Here is a 23,644-nt window from a genome sequence, read left to right on the forward strand (position 1 = left end):
GGCTGTGTTAGCATTACTCTCTTTGGGATCTCTGCCCTTTCCTTCCTTATCAGGTGTCCTTCTTAGCCTGGTTAACATGATGTATTTAGAGACTTCCACATCTTCATAAAGAGAATACAATTCTTGGTTATACCTTTTCCTCCATACACCCCTGTCACACACTGGGCCATAAACTCTGCGCAATATTTTTCTTTCAAGACACTGGAATATTTGTTCATTATTTTTGTTCATAGTCCACGTTTCACAGGCATACAGTAGTCCTATACTATTATATGGCTGTCAATTTTGGACTTTAACTAAAAAAGAAGAACAAATGATTGAAACAGCTAAAATGAAATTTTTAAGGAATATTACTGGATATAACCTACTAGATAAAAAGAAGTGAAGATATTCGAAATGAATTGAATATCTTTAAGTTAACAGGCGAATAAAACAATATAGTGACAACTGGAAGGAACATGTCGACAGAATGAATGATTTCCGCATTCCAAAATTAGTTTTAAATTAAAAAACCGTCAGGTATAAGAAATATTGGCAGACCAAGAAAAAAATGGATACAACTTCTTGACTAAAACCTATGAGACCGGAACGAGCCTTGATGGCTTAAACCGTGAAATGTTGTTGATGATGATTATGATGATTATTATTTATTTAACCTGGTAGAGATTGGATGATCAAGCCTTGTCTTCCCGTCTACCAGATATCCGTCGATGATGATTTAGACTTTGCTTTCATTTGTTAATTTAGCTTCAGTCACAAATCAAATTGCTGTGATTTGAAATAAATACCTATTGTTCTTGTCGAGTGCATTTTAAATTTCATCTGAATATTATATTCATTTATTAAGGCCTATCATGTTTTACAGACTATCAAATATCTTTCTGCACCCATTATTAAAGTTCTGTCCTTACTCCTTTCAACGTTTTTAATATTACAAAAAGTAACGGGAGTGGGTTGGAAGAAGTCCCTTTGACTGCGTGTAACGTCTAGCTATATATGAATTGGGCTAATGAAATGAGGATAAATAAATACAGTACATAATCTTTTCATTTTATTCTGTTAGTATAGATCGAATATAGACGCTTGGGATATTAGAATTGTACACTTTGCATACAAGTAGAGGTTTCTCTTGTATTGTAAGAAATCGTATGCGTATGAAAATTCTCATACAATTAGGCTATGTTACGAGAATTCTCGCACGCATACGAGAGTTGTTACTTTATGTACGATGCGCGAGGGAAACCTCTCCTCGTACGCAAAATGTACGATAATTTTAATATTACATCCTTTCTTGATGTGTAACATCTGTATTTGACTTACATTAATAGAAAAAATGAAAGGATTGTAAATTACATTTATTTATCCTAATTCCATTACCCAATTCCTGTATAGACTTATATACAGTCATAGGAATTTGCCCGAATCCCTTGTTACTATTGATAATATTAATAATCTTGAAAGAATAAGGCCATAACTTTGATAATGGGTGTAAAAAGATGTCGAAGATTACATGAAACATGATAATATATTATGAACATTATATTAACATGAAATTTAAAATACACTCAAGGACAACTATAGGTATTTCAAATCACAGCAATCTGATTAGTGACTGAAGCTAAATTTACAATTAACCAATGAAAACAGTGTCTAAATAGCTATTGCAGGACAATTTTTTTACTCGGTACAGTAATAAGCAGAGGTAGGAAGTTCGTACCAGAACTATTAAGTTGTGTGAGCTTGGACTATACTGTATATCCACCGAATGAACAATAGTAAAACAAGCTCTCAACGTCAATATTCTAAACCTCCAAAAAATACATGTACAGTCGGATGGTAACCAAACATGTTTTTGTGACCTAATGTAAGAAACAAAATAGACAAATAATAAAGTATAAAAAAGACAATTGAGAATTAGAATCAAAAGCGATCTCTTTTATGTCCATAAGAACAATATTTGCACCCAGAAAATATTCGTTCTACGTCACAAGACGTAACTGGAGCAAATCTGAAATATGATACAGTATTCCTTACTATGTCCCGCGCTGTGGCGTCGTGGTCTAAGGCATCCTGCCTGGGACTCGCGTTACGGAATGCGCGCTGGTTCAAGTCCTCATGGGAGAAGAAATTTTCTCATGAAATTTCGGCCAGTGTATGGGACCGGTGCCCACTCAGCATCGTGATGCACTTGGGGAGCTACGATAGGTAGCGAAATCCGGTTACGCAAACCAGCTATAACGGCTGGGGGGGGGGGTTCATCGTGCTAACCACACGATACCTCTATTCTGGTTGGATGATCGTCCACTTCTGCTTCGGCATGTGGCCGTGAAGCCAGCAGCCGACTGGTCGGTCTTGGCCCTTCGTGGGCTGTAGCGTCACGGATTATTATTCCTTACTATATCACCAAGTGAATAACAGCTTTGTGAATCTAACACTGCATTTCGTATATGACACATCACATTAAATCCATAATTCGTTTCAAGGACACTTTTCATTTTTGCTTTAATGATTATTGGGACTTCTGCGGATTAGTATAGGCACCGTGCAAGCTCCTCTGGTGGCGACTGTTGTTACTAACTGCGGGACAGCAGCGATAGAGTTGTGCTTGAAGCGTATGAATATACTTAACATCTCAGGTTAAATGATTAGAAATATGGATGATCCTAAAAAGCGGAAAGGTAATGCAAATTGCTGTGTTCTTGAGTGTAGTAATGCTTATAGCAACACACCAACCGATATTGTTTTTATTCACTCCCAAAACAGAAAACTGAAGCGGAACGACGCTAATTGTGGATCCGTGTAGTACGCAGACGAAAGTAAATAAGGCTACACTGCTTGTAATCATAGTATTATTATATGCTAGGCGTGATATAAATAATAGAATGCATATTATGTTCATAAATAACCATTAAGTTAACAACGACAGGAATTTATCATTTAAATTTTAAAAAGTACATAATTACTGAGTTCTTTACATATATATTATGTATAATATTAGCAACAATAAATAATAACATACCTATTTTTAAATGTATTCATATCGATATTTAATTCTTGATTTCAAGTGCTGATGGTTCACCTTGGAAACCAACACCCGCAGCAAGAATTTGCGGTATTCATTTTATTGGGAACGAGATCAGAACACCCCCAAAACTAGCATACCGTTCCCAGTATTTTTTATAAAAGATTACAAGAAAAAGACTGCCTCATCTCAACTAGCTCCGAAAAGGTACGAAAGAGACGCATAAAGAAGAAGAAAAGATTAAAATTTAAGTTTTATGAAAGGCGAATGCTCAACAAGTGTTATTTCGAAAAATGAAGTAGCCATACAGGCAGAAGTAAATGAAACCATTCTTAGTGATTTGTTTTTTCTTTCACAATTGAATTGTGTGAATTGTCTACTCAAGTGTCTATTCCATTATATGCCGAACTGAAGTCACATAAGAAATGTTATGACAAGCGTTCAGGAACAGATGATATGTTTAATGAAATACAAGGTTTCCGAAATTGTTCTTCTACAATAAAATATGAGACAGAACTACCAGACTTAATGGGAGTGACATTTGTGCAGCCAATTGAAACACAATCATACCCGTAGAATCATAATAAGACATATTTCCAATTCTATCATTTAACCCAAAAATAGCTACCATAGATAGTCGAAACGCCCCAAGATATAGACCATACATATTCTTTTTTTTGCTATTTTTATTAGTGAATTTCACATCGAAAGCTTTCGAAAAATTCTGTTCAAGAGTAAGATTAGTAAAGAAAATCGTCTACTCATATTTTCCAATTAAAATGAAAACTGGATTGTCGTATTCTGCTATGAGAGTGATGTTCGGAGTTAATCGTACAATTATAATTATAATGTACTTTTACCGACACTTTAATGTTGACATCCACAATAGTTACTGTAATTTTGGGTTTTGGCCTAGCAGAGAAAGTATTCAGGAAACAATGCCTGCAATATTGAAAAATGTAGAGTGACAATTAATTGTTCAGAAGTGGAACAGCCACCCAATGTGGATCAGATGGTGGCCTTCAAATCTAAATGCTACCGAGGCAGATCGAGTGACACATTCATAACAACTGATTGCGGATTATTGACTTTATCAGAAGGTGGTGATGAAGTCAGGTTTTCCCGGAATAAAAACAAACCTCTCCGATAAAGGGATCATTGTTGTTCCTCCACCGTATCTGCACGATGGTAAATTAACAGCTGAAGAAGTCAAAACTACTTACAGCGTTGCCAGTGTTCGAATTCATGTTGAAAGGTGCATTCAGCGAATTAAAATATACAGTATAACATTTTACACAAACTATCAATTGAACTGCTTCCGCATGTTGATCTTGTTGTTTATTCAGCTGTCCAAAGAGAAGTCTGAACCTCATAAGCGATACCAACAAGGCACCACTTATGAGGCAACTAGGCCAGAATATCATGGGGTAGAGTGGCCAGTTCCTTTTACCTTCTATTGCGTATATCGCCGACTAGCTACAAATTACACTAGTCAGACTTCATATGCATACAAACAATATTGTTCTTCCTCTGACACATATCGTCAAGTGAGATGTACAGCCTGATAACAGATGTACATATCACCCAGAACCTCAATCAGAGGTAGTATGTTGATGATATTGTGTTTTAGAGAATTTGCAGTCGCCCATTATTCGGGAAGTGTAATTAAGACTACTTTTAGAATTAAATGACATTAAAATACGTAATTTATAGAGACATTATACACACAAATATTACGCATGTTATGACATCAAATATAAGTATATCAATGTTTTCGTAATATGACTGTTCATCCTCATTCAATGGTTTGAAATCTGATTTAAATGCCAAACAACTGCACTGATATTTGGGGAACTTTGTAGTTACATTTTTACACTCCTCTAGCAGTACTGAACTTTCCACTGAGTCTATAAAATAATTAAAAACTGGAGCTTGCTGGGCTTGCAGTGAAAGACCTGCCCTTGGGCAGAACACTATGAATCAATGAATCCATTCTTACTAATATTACAACTTTTTATCGGCAGAAAGCCGCATGTAATTTCTATATCACACATGACTAGTGAATGACTGCGAGCCTGTAGTTAATTAGGAATTGAGACACTGCGCGGCGCCACCAGTACGATTTTGAGACCCATGCACGGTGCCTATATATATTTTAACAATAACACTACTCAACAAGGTTTTCATAACATGGACAAGAATAACTATTTTCATGTAATTTGTATGTCCTGATTACGAATATGACATTGAAAAAGTGCCTACACGTCACATTTTTTCAGAAACTTACATTTTTTAGTTAGCGAATCGTATAAAAATATGTTAAACCTACCCACTTTGAAAGAGGTTCTTTTCTTTAACGCATATCTTTTACACAATTATATATAATTTCCGTTCTTTTAAGGTATCATTTGAAACATATTTTCACTTTTGTGGGTTGAATGAGTGTTACCCTTAGTGGTGGTTTATTGCTTTATAACCCTTATTATGCAGCTACACTGAGGGTAGGTCACATCTGGCTATATCTGACTAAGGGAAAGGAGGAAATACGGTCGCTGTTGTATTGTGAGACAAGAAATGAACATTTAGCGATTAGTTCTGATTGTGGAAGTGTTGTGAGCGGTACTAGTTATTCTGTAATAGTGTTAAATGGATAGCAATCGTCATTTCTGTAAACATTTTCCAAATAGTTTCTGCTGTGTTTGTGGGAAATTAACTTTGAAATCACAACTTCGATAAATAACAGACAATGTAAAAAAGGCATATTACTTGTATTTTGGCTATAAAGTGAGTGAACAAGACAAAAATTGGGCACCAAACGTGTGTTGTGTAACAGGTTACGTGAAGTTAACAGAGTGGTTACGGGGGAAAAATAACAGCATGTCTTATGCTGTTCCAATGATTTGGCGACAGCTCACCAGTCATCTGGAAGATTGTTACTTCTGCATTATCAAACCACAGGGATTTTCAAGGAAAACTAAAGATAAAATTGTGTATCCTAATTTCCGACCAGCCATAATACCCATGCCACATTCTCCTGAACTTCCTGTCCCTATCCCTCCGCCCAGTGGGGAAGATTATGTCATTCCAGAGGAACACGAACTATCAGAATCCTCAGACTATCCTTCAACTTCAGCTGATCCCACCTACATTCCCGAACATCATAGAACACCACTTCTAATACAACAGGCCGAACTTATTGACCTAGTTAGGGATTCAGGTCTTTCCAAGCAACACGCTGAACTATTAGGTTGTAGATTACAAAAATGGGACCTATTAGCAAAAGATACCAAGATTCCCGTGTTCAGAAAACGAAACGATAAACTGACTAGTTATTTTGTAATGGAAAATTCTGTTTGTGCCTGCCAAAATGTGAATAGGCTTATGGATGAGTTAGATATTCAATATAATTCAGAAGAATGGAAACTGTTCATCTGTTCATCAAAACTAAGCTTAAAAGCAGTTTTATTGCACAATGGCAATACAAAATCTTCCATCAGTGGCTCATTCAGTCATTATAAAAGAAACTTATGAAAACATGTCACTAATATTGAATGCAGTAAATTGTAATGAACATCGCTTGGCAATTTGTGGAGATTTTAAAGTAATAGCTTTGTTTCTTGGATTAGAAGGAGGGTTTACTGAGTTATGGTGTTTTTTATGTTTGTGGGACAGTCGAACAACGGCACAACATTATGTGGTGAAGAACTGGCCTATCAGACAAGGTTATATTACTGGTGGACGTAATATTAAATATCCTCCGCTAGTGCAACGTGAAAAAGTACTTCTTCCTCCACTGCATATAAAGCTAGGGCTAATGAAAAATTCTGTGAAAGCTCTAGATAAGAGTGGAGAAGCCTTTCAAAACTTAAAGACTCTGTTCGCTAAAATCAGTGATGCTAAATTAAAAGAAGGCATATTTGTCGGTCCACAAATTAGAAAACCTTTTAAGGATAGCATTTTTGAGAAAAAACTTAACCCCAAGGAATTGCCAGTATGGAGATCTTTTGCATAAAAGGATTTTTAGGGAATAACAAGGCAGAAAATTATCACCAATTAATAGAGATGTTACTAAGAAACTACAAAAAAAAAAAAATGTCTGCAGTATGTCACTGAAGATCCACTTCTTACATTCACATTAGGACTTCTTTCCTGAGAACTTGGGGACTGTAAGTGATGAGCAGGGAGAGCGATTTCACCAAGACATTGCTACAATGGAACAACGATATCAAGGGATATGGGTTCCAGCGATGATGGACGATTATTGCTAGTTTTTAAAAAGGGAAGATTCCAGTTCTCATAAGAGAAAAAATGAAGGTATTTTTTATCTTTCTCTATTGTATTGCACGAAGAGCGGTTTTTATAAGTCTTAATAGCTGGTCAGTTATTGATGTATCAGTTTTATCATATCTAAGCTGCCCTTGGAAATTTTCACACAAAAAATGAGAACAAAGTAATTTTCAATAGGTCAAAAATCCTGATTTCTCAATGTATTAAGTAAGTATCTATAACACAAAAACGTGACGTGTTACGAACTTCTCACTGTCATTTTCGTGTTCAGCGCATGCAAATTAGTTAAGATCAGCCTATTTTATTAATGTTATGGAAAAAAAGTTCAAATTTGTTGAGTAGTGTAATTGTTCTTCTATGTTTAGCGGCATCAGTCATCTCTATATTTCTAGACTGTAGCAGAGTGATTGTTGCAGACATTAAATTGTTTGAAGGGATATTGAAACAGATCAACATTACATATATCTACTTGAGCCAGATTTTGAATGTATACAATATTTCGTAGCACAGTGTCCTTGAACTAATATTCGTTTTGTAGATTATATTTCCGCTTTACATTACTCGTATTTCTAATACAAATTTTCTCCATTTGTTGTTATATGATTATCAGCAAATCTTGAAAGTATTGCATTCAACTTCTTGTCGTTAATTCTGCCATGTTATAAACCGTTCAACTCCAATGCGAACGTTAGCACGTAATGAAACTGCTCTCTACTGCAGTGTTGCCAACCGTACGATCTGGATCGTACAAATGCGATAATTTGGTATCATGTACGATCGTACAATCCAACCCGCGGATAGTACACAAAATGTACGATCCTGTCGACAAAGAGAGCATTTTAAACATTTATTACAGTTTACGACATTTTAAATTTTATATATATTCGTACATTTCTGCAATATTACGGGTAGGTCTATATTTCACTTACACATTTGAAGTAATTTCTGCACGTAGCACTTCTGCGTTTACAAGTACTGTACAGTCGACTGTCGTAAAACATATTGCTATAAACATTGCTCGCCTATGTCTTCAGGTCCAGGCGAAATGACAGTTTGATTTTGGTAAACATTATTATAGCGACAAGAAATCACGTAGTGACCATTACTTGTGACTATTCAAAAATGATGCTGACAAACATTCCTTTGTTTATTTCCAAATATCTCAGAGAAATGGTCTCTCCAATCCTCTCAATAGTCTAACTAAACATAATTACTGTTGCCATGTAAGCATGTAATAATAAGTTGGATAGGCCTATAATGTTTTGAGAACCCCACAACGAAACAAAGAAATAAAGATATTCAAAATATGGGCCTATTTTGTCCTACAAACGATCAAGGAACCGCCTGTACTTGCTTGTGCCAGTTGTGCTTCGTGGTAGTGCTCGGGCAGTAAGAAATCAGTATGTCATTGTGATAGGTTCTGACGTGAAATAGTGGCAATGGAATCAGAAGATAGTGATAGTGGTCCTAGTACGTCCTTCCTACTCCCAAAAAATCTACATCCGTGTATTTAAATATACAGGATGGAAATAAAATTGTACAAAATTATGGTAAACAATTCCTAAATTTAAAGCCTGGTTTTGCTCTGATGAAACAAACTGTAAAAGGGCTAGATGTAAGTTCTGGCACTTCTGTTCCTGCTGTTGTTGATCCTTCTGAGAATCCTCCAAAGGTAAGGAGACAACAAAGTGTTAAAAAATCATTTTATACACTGATATTTAATTTTGAAGAATTTCTTCCCTATAAGCATTTTAAAACCATGTATTGTGGGTCCCTATCACCACGGCATGGCGCGTCCTCAGGTTGCGGATCGAGGAGACGGCCTCCAGATATGGAGGGTAGCTGTGAATATATTGAATAAGCAGTCGCGGACAGCCGATGAGGGGTGGTCCTCCAGCTTGGGGGTTGGGCGAAGGGCTAATAACCCATCACTGTAAAAACCAGCTTGTTACGAAACCTCAAAATAAGCCTCGGAATGGGACTGATTCTCTGGCACGACCACAGCAAAGGAATAAGGTTATGAGATTTGGTATAGGGATCAATGGCGGGCTTATGTGAGGGCGGCAATGAACCTCCGGGTTCCTTAAAAACCAGTAAGTAAGTATAAGAATTTAAAAAAATCGTTTAAATAAAACAATGTTAAGGGAGTTTAGGTAAAATAATAAAAATAGGCGTATTTTGTATGTAATGTACGATCCTCCAATCAAAAGTACGATAATCTGGAACCAATTGTACGATCTAGTCAAGCCTCAGGGTTGGCAACGCTGCTCTACTGTACATATTGCTGTAACGTAATTACGACAGTCATTCATCTACACTTGCGGATATATTGATACACTTTCGCGTTGTTCATGTGAATAGAATATAGTATGGTATATACAGAAGACAACTAGTGATCTATATATGTGGCTGCAGTCAACCTGAAAACTATGTTTTAGTACGAACTGCTTAGCCCTAGTAATCAGTTTGTTGTGCTAGTTTAAGGAAATGAGGTCTGAGATGTTAAAGTTAACAATAGTTCACAATTATGTGGTTTTTATAATTCAATTCAATTCAATTTATTAAGCCATTAAACATACAGTAATAGGCTTCGTCACAATACTGAAGGGAAAAAAAACATACATTTGAAAATACACATATAATTGAAAACAGTAAAGTTTAATTAGAATGAAAACACAAAACATTTTGAAACTCAAAAAATTAAAGAAAACACTTCACTCTTAATGTAATATTTGTAACTAAATGTAAATAACTGTATTTATTTAAAACAATTTCGTATGAATTTATGTTAAACTCATCTACAGAGTAGAAATGATTAATTAAAAGCCAATTATAAAATCTAGTTTTGAAACTATTGGTTGGTAACTTACAATATTGACTGGGAAGCTGTTACAGAGATGTTATAGTACCGTGGAAGTTAGCAATTATTATTATTGTTGTATTATTTTATTACTTTAACATGAGTGACAGCGAGAAGGAGATGATTCTGTTCCTATGTTCTTTAGCCCCGAGAGAAAAAAAAAAAAGATTAAAAGGAGGAAGATTCCAAAATAGGCCCAAAATTAGACCACACTGTATCCTGCTACACTGTATGAAGGTGATAAGGGTGCTGAAGATTTAAGACGGAGGTTCATTTATGCTATTAATAATTTTCTGAGCCTTGTTTGTTGAAGTTCGAGGATCGGTACCTATATATTACCCCTTATCACACATATAACAAATTGGCCAACCCAATGTTAAAATCGGTATCATGTGGAAGAAAACAACCACCAGGATCGCCACCATCGATTGAGAACGACGGCTAAATGAAAGTACAGTTTCTCCTTGTAATTCAAATGAGAGTTATAACGAGACTTCTTGTGCAGTAGCTAGATGGCAGCATAGTGAAATTGATCAAATTTTTTACCGTCAAAGCCTATAAGGCTGAGAAATCTGTTATACAGGGTGTTTCAGGGGTGGTGTTACAAATTTTCAGGGATGATGGCGAAGGGCACATGTATCAATTTGAGATAAGGAACCCTGGTCCGGAAATGATCGAGTCGGAAGTTAGAAGCAAACATATTTCTGTGGAAATGAAATATTTTATTCCTTATTTATGTATATTTATCTGTACATCTTACACATACTGTATTCATCTGACGTTGTTTACGTAGTCTACTTCCAGTATTCCATTCAGTGCGCTGTCTGAGTGGTGGGGACAGGAAACTACACTAAAGCAATGCAGATAGCGTAATGTGTAACGGACATGGTCGGTCCTGATATGCACGTCTGTAGACAGCAGTGTATGTGTACAAGTTGCAGTGTCCAGTCGATCAATCCTAGTGAAATGGAGGAGTACACGAGAGCGGAATATGCAGACCTGACTTTCGAATACGGATGAGCCAATGGGAACAGTAGACAAGGTCACAGATTGTATTGGAACAAGTACCCACGTAGGAGACATCCGGCCCATACCATTTTTCCACGGCTGTTCCAAAAGTTAAGGGAAGAAGGGCACGTGGTGCCAAATTACAATTCCATTTCCATACAACTACTTTTGCTTATAACTTTCGACTCAGTCTTTTCCGGACCAGGGTTCCTTATCTCAAATTGATACATGTGTCCTTCGCCATCATCCCTGGAAGTTTGTAACACCACCTCGGAAACACCCTATATAATGCGATCTGGACTATTACCTAGCCATTAAAAGGTACAATTATTTATTTTAATTTGTCACAGTACTTTTATATTAAGTGTGCTAATTTCAACTAGGATTTTTTTTATAATGAACAGCGTTTTTATGTAAACATACGAGAAATTCAGCCAAAATACAAGAATTTTGCCTACCTCATACGAGAATTCATGTTTCAACATATGGCAACACTGAGGTTATAATACTTCGCTATTGATTTTAAAACCAACAGTTCAATATATTGTAGAGTGTACAGCAGAAATTCCGTCCCTAAATTGACTGTCAATTTAACGAATTTAAGAGATACGAACTTTGAAGACTTTTTTCTGTCTAATGGCGAGTACGTGACTTTTCGTCATTAGCCCATATGAAGCTAGTTATGTAGACAAATTTACGACAGAGTCGGTGCCCAGGGCGCGACTTTGGAGGCTGCTCTACGCTACATCCGAAATGAGATATGGTGATGATTATGGAGTTTTGAAGGGATGCCAGAGGTGAACTGAAGCTCCCGGAGAAAACCACTGTGTTACCTGAACTACGGTCTTGCCCAATATAAGTTGTAAATTGGGGGTACACCAGAGATCGAACTTGGGTCCACAGGATTATAAGTCTAGCCACTAGACCACTGTGGCGGCACATTGAAGACATAAAAATGTTTTTATGGATGCAATTCTGCCCTAGAGTTCGCTATAGATTATTCTTATTTTGCATAAACAGTTTAAAAATAACTGATTCTGTCGGATTCAGCAACCATAGCCACGGAAAATTGACCGAAGTTATTAACAACAGTCAAAGAGTTCATTTAAATGTTCGTGATCTCTGACATTTGTCAAATCATTGGTCGCATTAAATTTGATGATAGGATTTTGATCCATGAACCTAGTTGGTTATTATCAAATCAGGAACGAATTTTATTGTGCTGTTGGCAGTAGCGGACAGTGGGTTTGAAAGTTGAGGTGGCCAAGACGTGATTGATGAGAATATAAGGCCTGTGACGTAATATTTCATTACCAAGCGCAGAATTGATAGGTTTCAAGAAACTAAAATTAGGTTTTCCAATTTATGTTTTAGGATTTTAAATCTTATGTTTAGGAATTTATATGATTTTACGGGGAAAAAATAAAAATAAACAACATACTGTTGATATATTACAACGGCTTGGTAAAGATTGCCTCTCTTTAGGACTCTTTAAGTCCTAACCTACGAATTAGTATTTTTAGGACATATTGAATTTAAGAATGTTACTCTTTGCTACATAAAACGAACAAGAAAAGCAGTATTTCGAGAGTAACGAGATAGTAAAAAAATTGATTCGAATCTAAGAATCCGGGGCTTGCTTATTACTATTACATAGTCTAATTTTACAGAAAATTAACTCGACGATCCTCCTTCTTCGCAAACCAATCAATTAGTCACAACATATTGAACAACTGCTACTAGAAGAAGCTAGAGACAAATCTGCATTTACTTCTAAACTCTCGATATATTTAAAATGCTGTATAAATAAATACATCTCGTAACAGAAAAGAATAAAATAACAGGAACACACGCAAACAAGAGAAAAATCTAACAACATAAATGAAAACTTTTACGCAGGGAGAGAAAACTAACAACACGTGACTCAATTTTCTAAAATCAAGGAGAAAGAGAGAGAGTTTGCCAATACAGCCGAAACCAGCTGTGACTATAAGCAGTATAGCAGTACAGTTGTCAGTGGTGGGCATGGATGATGATATATTTATCCATGGTGGTGTGTACGACGGCTCCAAATTCGGCTCCCTTCGCGCGTTCTAGTCAAGTTTAAACCGTATACTGTATAACGTCTTTGGTTTAAAGACTCCTCTAACCAGCTATCTTATTGGTTGTACTGCTGTTGTCATGGTTACCGGGGAGTAGCGTCATGTAGCCGACTCCTCTCTCCCGCTCTCGCATAGACACTGCAGGCTGCTAGATGACTGTATGTATATAGTCACTGTAGACTATACAGGTTACAGCGCTATCTGTTATTTTTCAGTACGAATTATTTGCACTATCTACAGTATAGCGAGCTGGCATCACCAACTGAATGTGGTCGACTTTACGTAACGTACATCTTAATCGTAGTGAATAGTAAAATTGATATAAAAGGAAAAATGTCCGTCATTTGCTGTAACTTGTCTGTGATCTTAATTCAGCTGGAATTATTACTGCCATATTGTGTTCTGGTAAAACATTAGGGGAGGCACGGCCTCCTTTGCCTCCCCTGAAAATCCGCCGCTGGTACAAGCCTTCAGGATCTTTGGAATGATGCGAAAATAGGTTTTTACATTTTACTAATTCTAGAATCAGAGATCACTGCAGTCGCAATATTAAGTCTTTGCGAAAAAAATATCGATAATTTTGCGTATAGTCTTTTAATGCAGGACTGCCTCATGAGTGATCCCTTCTTGGTGTCACTTGTGAGATTCAGATCTGTCTTCGGACAGTTGACTAAACAACAACAGTTTCTTTATACCTCACATCTACTACGCAGAACTCCCAGTTTCCTTCCCTTTCGAAGGAGAGTACGCCAAAGATTTTCATCTCCCTCAAAATGTTTCGTCCTCGAATAGATTTGAACCAGTGAGCGTTGAACAAGCAGAGGTGATATAAGGAAACAAGGAGTAATTCAGAAAATTTGTATATTTCCTATTTGAGTACATATGAATTGAAGTGTCCAAAATGTTTAAAACAGCCCAACCGCCTTAAAAATTTCGATCGGCATATTGACTGGATAGTGCCCAATTGACAATGTTCTTATTTCGGAACAGACTATAGGCTAAATAGAAGAAGTTAAATTGTGGGTAATTAGAAATAACTTACTTATTATAGAGCACGATGTCAGGTCTCCATATGTGGTCCGATGGCACATGTAACATTTCTACTCCTCCATATTCCTTTGGGTCCCATTGTAGTTTGTAGTCATACCATGACTGAAACACAAATTATAAAAAAAAATAATAAATAAAAATAGAAAAAGTAAAATGCATTTCTATTAAACATAAATTATATACTTCAGAATTACTATAATTATGTTATTTAACTTCAGATCATCTCTATGTTTATGACTCAAGCGTATCCAATTATAAATTCAACAGTCACGGATATTATTATAAGCAGAAAAATGGAGATTTGAGCCGTTCAGAGCAAAAGTGGTGTAAGTCAAAATTGGGTAATGACTATAATGAGGTTTAAAGTAAAAATTATGTAAAATACAGCACAAAGTAGCAAAGGAGTGCGAGGTTGTAAATGAAATCTCTAGTAAAGCTCATTTGAAAGTGTTGTGTTAACATTTACGACAGGAAAGATATTAGCCGCCATAACTACTTGTGAATAAACGCATGTTTCTAGGACAACTAATAATTGTTTACATTATGTATTGAAAAATTTTACTTTGCTGTAGATTTCGCAACAATTGAATTTAAAAACATTAATTTGATCAGTAACATAAAAATAACACCGCTCTTCCATAAATGCTATGAATTTAAAATGTAGAAAATATCTGTCGGCTAAGATAGTACTTCAAGCAAAAAAGAAAAAGAAAGAGAGTAAAAAATGAGAGCTTAACCAAAAAATTGCACACTTATTAAAAATACTCGAATTCGAACAACTACATGATCCGAGTAAAGGAATGCTCAGCGGAAAGTGTATATCTGCGCCACAGCACATATACAACCTGTGCGACATCAGTCGGAGGTAATCGGAGGTTTCTGATTGAAAGCGCGCAAACAACTGCTCCAGAGAAAACCTAATCATGCGCAGCACTATTGGGAACGTTCATTTCGATGTAGAACGGAGTAAGCGCAGTCGTTTCTAGAAGTGCGCATGGATTTAATCACTCCAATCCATAGTGTCATACATTATAATATGTTCCTCATTGGATGATGATAATCGCGTCCTTGCAACGATTCTTGGAACTCCTGGATGGCTCATTATGTTTAAGATTGAGAGCCAGTGTTGCCAGGTTGAGGGATTTATCCCTCGGCGTAGGGATTTTTTGGTCGTAAACGGATTGGGGGATTTTTTGACAGAATGACACAAAGTGTAGGGTTTTCACACCTTTCCAATTTTTTCCTTTTTAAAAATATTTTTATTTTTCAGATATGAAATGAGTTTCTTAATTTTTATTAAAATCATATAAAAGTGATTTAACACTGAAAACTCTATTAAATGCTTAATATATGGTTTGTCAACAATGGGTTGTTATAACATATAATTTTAATTCTAAGAGTTGAATGATTAAGATAGAAACGACTAATGAGATTTATGTTCTTCTTTTTTAATTTTACTCCTTGTTGGCTGCCATTTTCCATTGTAGTTTACGTTTTCCCGCTTTATATTCAAATCGATACAGTAGAGAGTAGATTGTTGCGAACCTGAGTACGTTAGGAATATGCTGTAGTTTCAGTTTTCAGTTCTTGTGTTAATAGCCGGGAAAATGTACACATTGTACATAATGACCATAGTTTTAAGTTGATATTTTTTAAGTGTGCGTTTATTTTCTTAGTTTTAAATTACTGATATTTTTAAGCGTGTGTTTATTTTATTGGTATAAATGTATGTTTCTTTTATTGGTACAATGAGTGATCCTCAAGAAGGACCGTCCACGCCGAAAAAAAATCAGGAAAGAGTTATCTAAAAGTGAGAACTCTTGGCAGAAACAATCATTCGTAGAATCATGGTTGGAGGAACCTCACTTTGAAGGTTGGTTGGCTAAATCTAATGATCCCTATAAGGTAAAATATTTGTGTTGCAAAAAGGAACTATCGGCTGGTAAGAGTGAATTAGAAAGACACAGCTCCACGCCCATTGTCTTGTTCTAATTTATTATTTTAATTCGATTTTAAAATTTGTATTTTGGAGTTTAGCCATACCACCCCCAAGAGGGATTTTTCTAAATTTGAGGGATTTTTCAACCCATCTGAGGGATTTTCTTTCGTAAAAATCTGGCAACACTGTCCAGAGCCGTTCACTCGAGTGAGACTCGGACATTCGTTAAACCGAACATTGGACTACTCCGCGAGACTAAAGAGCTTCGCATACTCTCTATAGCGCCAGGCGTTCAAAGCAATATGTCTCGTCTACCTTTCGTAAACGGTTTTGCACAACTCTAGTGAGAAGTTCTGTGTTTGCGGACATAGGTGCTCATTAAAATATCTTCACAAGAGAGATGGCGGGATTGGTCTAAGTCCCAATCCATTAAGGAGACGATAATGATCATATTTGTCAGCAATTGTTTAATATGATACCACAGTCTACTATATACAGTCGCGAAGCTTGAGGTGATTTTTTGCAAATCTCGTGATAAAGCGCTCCAAGCGGTTAGCATCTAAACAATAGACTGTCCACGGTCGACTTTGGACTGAATCGTATTTGAATCGAGTGCTAGCTCGTTGCGTATTTCACATTGATGCTTGTGAAATGTTCGTTATTGGTTGTAATGAAAATGTTAATGGCTAAAATACAATAATTGGAATAATAATATTCTACTAGAGACGTAGAAAAATTAAGTTTGCTTTAATGAAATTTATTGATCACGTTTTATTTTCAATTCTGGTGAGATTATTATTGCTTAGGCCTACTTTTTTTTTTTTTTCAAAGGATGTGTTTTTAATTATAGCTGTTAATTTTGTTGTTATTTTTATTTGTTACTTTACTAGAGACGTAGAAAAAGTCTGTTACAATAAAATTTATTAATCACGTTTTATTTCCAATTCTGGTGTGATTATTATTGCTTAACCTCATCCCACTTTAACTACGTAAGCCTACACTACAAGTACCGGTACACGTAAGTTAATCCATTAATTCATATTTCCATTATTATTGTTGTAAAGGGAAATGCAAATTAATATTTATTGGTTTCATAATTAATTATCGCTATAATCTTGAATGAGTGAAGCGATTATAGTAAATTTCAGTTCGTTTTGCACAAACAAAAATAATATTAACCTATTTCTTGCAGGTATCTTCGAGTTTATGGTGGAATTTAATATACTTCATTAAAATAATAAATTAACTTTATGCATTTAATATTTCAATAATGGAAGGAAGGTGTTAATTTTTCCAAAAGAACACAACGAAAGTGTAACATATTTTGTCGGCTGCTAGGAGAGAGATCTGCGATGATGAGGCGATAGTAGCGATCCTAGTGGTGGGCAACTATCCATGTTTGCATTTTTACTACATATTGAGCTTCGCGACTGTATATAGTAGACTGTGATGATACCATGATCTCCCTATAAACGTGTTTATCTTCTGTATATTTTCTTTTCTTTTCGTGATTTATAAATGTCTTACAAATTGTGTTTCCTTCTTCCTTTGTTTTTCACGGTCTGTCACGCTGTTTTAATATTATTATATTTTATTTATTGCTAGATCAGATTAATAAAGATACATAATAGTTATATCTAAGTAAATTTAAAAATATATATCTAGTACACCTCTGAAAGAGCAAACTCGTGTTCAGTGGAGTTCAGCACTCCGTTATTTATAGTCTTGTAAGTCTCTTTTGTTTTTTTGTCTCTTGGGTTCCATTTCATAATCCTCGTAGACTTCTATAACTTATTCAAACATGTCTCTTCCCTTGAATGTGTCCAATGTTGATTTGTGTACTTCGTTGACTGGCGAAGTTTTGTGTGAAATACGAGAGATGACACTGTAATCTTTGTAGTTCACTTTTTTCTTCCAGGCGCCTTGCGTTTCTGTTATTTCCTTACTTTTCTTCACCTCATCTTTTATCTGACCTACACACTGCTGCGGGTAGAGGAGGGAGCTGCATTGGATCGCACACTAGACGTCTCAGAAATGCGAGCCTACTTGGTCATGGGATTGGTATGACGCAGGACACCGCTAAGACATCACAGGACAATCACAAGACAATGGACAAGTGTTTCTATTATTACGAAATAAATTTTATGTCTTCTTTTCTAATAAAATTGCTTATTTAATGACGTTATATAAACTAGGAGGTTATCTATCGTCAGTGAAATTGGTGATATGGAGATATTTGACGCGATTAGTAGGAAGATTATTGGACGTTCGCCATGGAGTTGGAAAAAGAAAAACCTTGAAAAGCTAACCACCTACAGTGCATGAGGATTAAGTTGGCGTGATTTCTACTGTCCTTGTCTGAGGTCCTTGTCTACCGATTGCCACCAGATGTGACGGGCAAGAGGTTTCCTTTTGTACAATTCTTGGAATTCCCTTTCTCCTCTCTTCTCCCTTCACACTTTTGCAAACCCAATTAGTGGATCTCTCAGTGGCGTCTCGGGGTTGAGTTCATTAGTTAGTAGTATTTTGTGAATAGTGAAGTGAGTTTGTGTCTTTTTTATTGGGTTATTTTACGACGCTGTATCAACAGCTCAGGTTATTTAGCGTCTGAATGAAATGAAGGTGATAATACCGGTGAAATTAGTTCGGGGTCCACCACCGAAAGTTACCTAGCATTTGCTCGTTTTGGGTTGAGGGAAAACCTCGGAAAAAACCTCAACCCAGGTAACTTTCCCGACCGGGATTCGAACTCGGTCACCTGATTTCGCGGCCAGACGCGCTGACCGTTACTCCACAGGTGTGGACGAGTTTGTATCTTGTTGTACCAATTTAATATAATATAATTCACAAATTAAAATGTTTTCGGAGATGCATGGTTTCACTGTTACCTTAAATATTGTAAAGAGTGTTGTGCTCTTGTATTTAATAATAATGGTAGGCAATACGGGAAAACGCGGGAAAGCCTTGAAGTCGGACGGTATGAACATGGTTATTAATGCAGATAAATTCTTTACTGGAGAATATGAGGCACTGAAATGCGGAAAACAAACAATATCTGTGCCGAGTTTTATCGAAAGAACTGCTGCAGCGACAGATATATCATCTCGTGGTGTTAACAGGATTAAAATAGAAAAAACAAAAACAAACAAAAAAAAAAAAAAACAAAAGAAAGCGGAAGCGGAATTGGAAGCGTGCTGCGATCTCCAGGAAAGAAACCCCCGAATAGGATTCTTAAAAAACGTGTGTCACAGGTTAAAAATGAGCGCACTTGCAAAAGTGACGGAAGAAAATTAGAGGAAGGCCTGTAGAAAAAGTTGAAAAATTTTATTGGGCGAAGGATGGACTTGTAGATGGAAATTTATTATTCGTTCGTAATCAATTTGGACGACACAGACATGGACGAACTTTCTGGCGGAGTGGAGTCAGAATTTGAAGAGGAAGAGAATGCCGCCACTGGTAACTCGTGGTCGTTTGAAGGAGTGTCGACCATCATAAATGAGGGTAGAGAGAGATGGTGAGCATTCTCTCTCTTTCTAAAAGGGACTAGACAAGTAAATCCTCATGGACTGTAATCAGCCCAATCGGAATTCAAACTCACACCCTAGCGAAACTTCGGGTCACCTATGCCTTCTCATTTGTTTCGTATTTCAATTGAAGAGTCCACTGCAAGAATGATGGATGTCACTTTCTTATCGAAAATGAATCAAGACTGTCAATTCATAGCTTAAGACATATAGAATGTACATAGAGAGTTATATGGCATTAACACTGATAGTCATTGTCCAGTAATGATCGGAAAATCACAGTTAAGCTTTGAGCGCTAAGCATTTCAAACTTTCAATTGCTTCTCCTGCAAAATGTATTCCAAATGACATCCATCATTCTTGCAGTGGACTCTTCAATTGCTGTTTATGTAAAAATTGAAAATTTCACGTTTATTACATGTTGGATTGTAATAGGAAGAGATTTTCGTCATACTTAGCGACCTGATATTTCCGTTGGTAGAGCAATATGACTACGGACTGGAAGGTTCTGGGTTCAATCCTGGGTGATGACTCGAATATTCTTGTTTTCTCGTCGTCAGAACTTACAGAACGACCACAGGGTCTATTTCTGTCAAATTGAGTACCAGGTCTTTCCCGGAGGTAGAAGGCGGACGGAACGTGGTGCAGATCACACTACCTCGCATTCTAGTGCCGAGATGATGAAAACTTGGAGTTCTACCTCCATGTCCACTATTCGCCTTTATAGCATGCAAAGGAGTAATCTGAGTTTTCTTAATAGAGTGGAACTCCACAAATAGACGCTCACTCTCGTATACTTTACGATACAAGATAAGTCAACGCATCCTGTTGAACCAGTGCAGTAGTGTGCGTTGGCAGCAAGAACAAAAAATATGTACCTATGTTGAAGCAAAAGTTACAACTATTGGAACGGCGTGAAAAAGATGAATCAATCAGAGCCATACCTCAAGAATTTGACATTTCAATCAGAATAGTGCATAGGATAAAACAAAATTAATCTAATTACGAGGCATTCTGTAGTGATTATAAGAAGCTTTGTTATTATCATCATCAGTTGATTGTAGGATGAAAACACAGCTTATTTTGTGTATTTCCTACATTTAATCAATAGGGATGATTTATGTTCTCTCTTGAAGGGTATACACCACTTTAAAATAATTTAATACACAAACACAACTATTTCAAGAAATGCTCAATAAGTTTCTGTAGCTTTATTCTCTTCGGCTCTAATCAACAATAACAAAAATGCAGGTTGCTAGGCGACGATAGAAAAGAAAAGATGAGAAAACAAATTAATGTGGTGTATAAACAATTGAATGCTCTTTCATATTTTTTTTTGGGTTATTTTACGACGCTGTATCAACATCTAGGTTATTTAGCGTCTGAATGATATAAAGGTGATAATGCCGGTGAAATGAGTCCGGGGTCCAGAACCGAAAGTTACCCAGCATTTGCTCGTATTGGGTTGAGGGAAAACCCCGGAAAAACCTCAACCAGATAACTTGCCCCCAACCGGGATTCGAACCCGGGCCACCTGGTTTCGCGGCCAGACGCGCTGACCGTTACTCCACAGGTGTGGACCATATTCAAGTATAAAAAAATAGGGATGTCATTTGAAATTTCAAAGTGGGAGTGGGTGGGGGTGGGAGGGGAAATCTAAAATGCAATTAAGCCTTGTTTAAGACTTCCCCCTTGATATCTAAATTTACGTGTTTTTTGGTTTAAATTGAATACAATTAATTAACTAGTTATTTAGAGTGGGAAGTTGTAAAATGAAAGCCCCGTATGTGCATATATTTAGAGAGTTCTTCCCCTAGAAATTTGTTTTATGTTTCAGATGTATCATGTATGTATTATACTTAATCACGGATTTGTTTTGTTATATATTTTGCATATACTACAATATATTATTTAAAATTATATACGTTAATTATTTATGTTTCGGTCCGCACGCCATAAAAAACATTGAACAGCCCTTATGTTTACCAATGTCCGCAATACTCCGTAGAAAGACAGCGTTCGTACCTCGTCTCGCACACGGACCATTGTTGTGTCTATTTGTGGAGTTCCACTGTATTCTGACGCCAGAATATTGTGACGAAGTTTTTGGTATTTACATTTCACTATGAAGAAAACTTCGTCTTACGTTTAGGAACTTATTATTGGTTTCGTCAGTTGAAGGATTTTGAACCTACACGGTACATAATAAGGTGGATTACTTGACAATGTGATAGGCATTGTGCAAGACCGCTTAAACCAGCACAAGAGAAATCCAATCACATGTTCGTTCCCATAAAGAATGAAGACACAGCTCACTGTAATGCGGAAAATCGAACCTAGATTGGCTCAGTGTAACTCAGTCGGATTACAGTCTCTTAATAAAGGACAGGATTCGAATCCGGACTAATCTTGTGAGCTTTGTGGGAGAAAAAGAGATTGTAGATGTTTCTTTCGAGTATTACTGTTTCTCAAGCAAGTCTTATTCCCTTACTGGTCTCTCATCATCTCATTGTTTCAGAATAAGCTCTGGAGATGAGAAGGGGCATTACCTAATAATAATAATAATAATAATAATAATAATAATAATAATAATAATAATAATAATAATAATAATAATAATAATAATAATAATAATCTTCTACGATAGTGTTTAGAACTACACAGTCAGTGCACCCAGCTTCGATCCCCAATAGCGAAGTTGAAATTTATGTTTATATACTTACTTACAAATGGCTTTTAAGAAACCAGCAGGTTCATTGCCGCCCTCACATAAGCCCGCCATCGCACAGTGGGACGGATTGCGATTCTAGCCGGAACAAAATCTAATATTGATAAATTCCTTTCGAATCGTTGAAAATAGCAAAATGAAGATAAATTATTATGACATTTGGTGAAATATTTGTATGAAAATTATTATTTTAGTGTAGAATGCCTATTTATTAAAAAAGAATCATACAGTAATAGAAATTGCATACAACTAATGCAAATAAAAAATTAAAGTAATCAGAAATTATTTTGTGCGAGATCGTGCTAATTTGCTTGTTTTTCGCACAGAACCAATACGCGGTAAGTGTGAAATACCACATTCAGTATTCCCAACGTAACACACATAAAAATTTCCCTCTTCTTACCGCTTAAGCGCGACATTCATTTTACTGCTTTAGGCTTTTAACATATTATTTTTAGAGACGTTTAACATAGTAATAATTATAAACTGGAAACTTACCATTTCAATTTCACCTAAATTGCAATGTTAATTATTGTTTTTAAATATTTGCAAAAATTAAGTAAAGTCTACTACTCCACGAAACTTATTGCATTCCTGATACAAGTAACATTAAGGAAGCCGTGAAAAAATCAACAAGATTCCAGATGCCGCAATATGTTATTACTGCAATATGTTATATAAATAATATTGTTAAAATATTAAAATGAAAAATAAATAATTACATAACCTTACCGTTTGTTTTAAGTTCGCATTTCTAGACTGGGGGGAAAAAAGACAGACGTATATCACGGCCTGCTGGAGTATAGTAAACACAGAAAACATTTTATAGCAACAATGTTGAAGAAAGATATTTTGGTTTTCCGAAGTTGCCGTCATTAAACAGAAACCAACATGGAGATTTCATTGCAACTAATTATAAATTCGTCTTTCAGGTATGTAATAAACGATTTTCGCACAAAATAATGTACGATACACGAGTGGTATGTTTGTTTTCATGTTCTCGGAAATTAAAAAAGCTCAACTACGTGTCGCTTTCTCAATCTTTTCCTCGACCATGTAAACGTCAACATACCGCTCTTGTAACGTATATTACTATTACAGACTACTATGAAGAGATAAGTAAT

The 23,644-nt window shown here is 36.1% G+C and overlaps 1 protein-coding gene across 1 annotated transcript in view; it reads right to left on the reverse strand.

Moving 5' to 3' along the window:
* The window catches only part of LOC138691179 (acetylcholine receptor subunit alpha-like), a 369,672-nt gene that overhangs the window by 50,930 nt on the left and 295,098 nt on the right, over positions 1 to 23,644 (reverse strand). Inside the window, exon 4 of the mRNA XM_069812958.1 lies at positions 14,322 to 14,431. Coding sequence (XP_069669059.1) covers positions 14,322 to 14,431 — 110 coding nt within the window. The remainder of the gene's footprint in view (positions 1 to 14,321; positions 14,432 to 23,644) is intronic.

Source organism: Periplaneta americana, chromosome 16 (assembly GCF_040183065.1).
Source record: "Periplaneta americana isolate PAMFEO1 chromosome 16, P.americana_PAMFEO1_priV1, whole genome shotgun sequence".
Lineage (NCBI taxonomy): Eukaryota > Metazoa > Arthropoda > Insecta > Blattodea > Blattidae > Periplaneta > Periplaneta americana.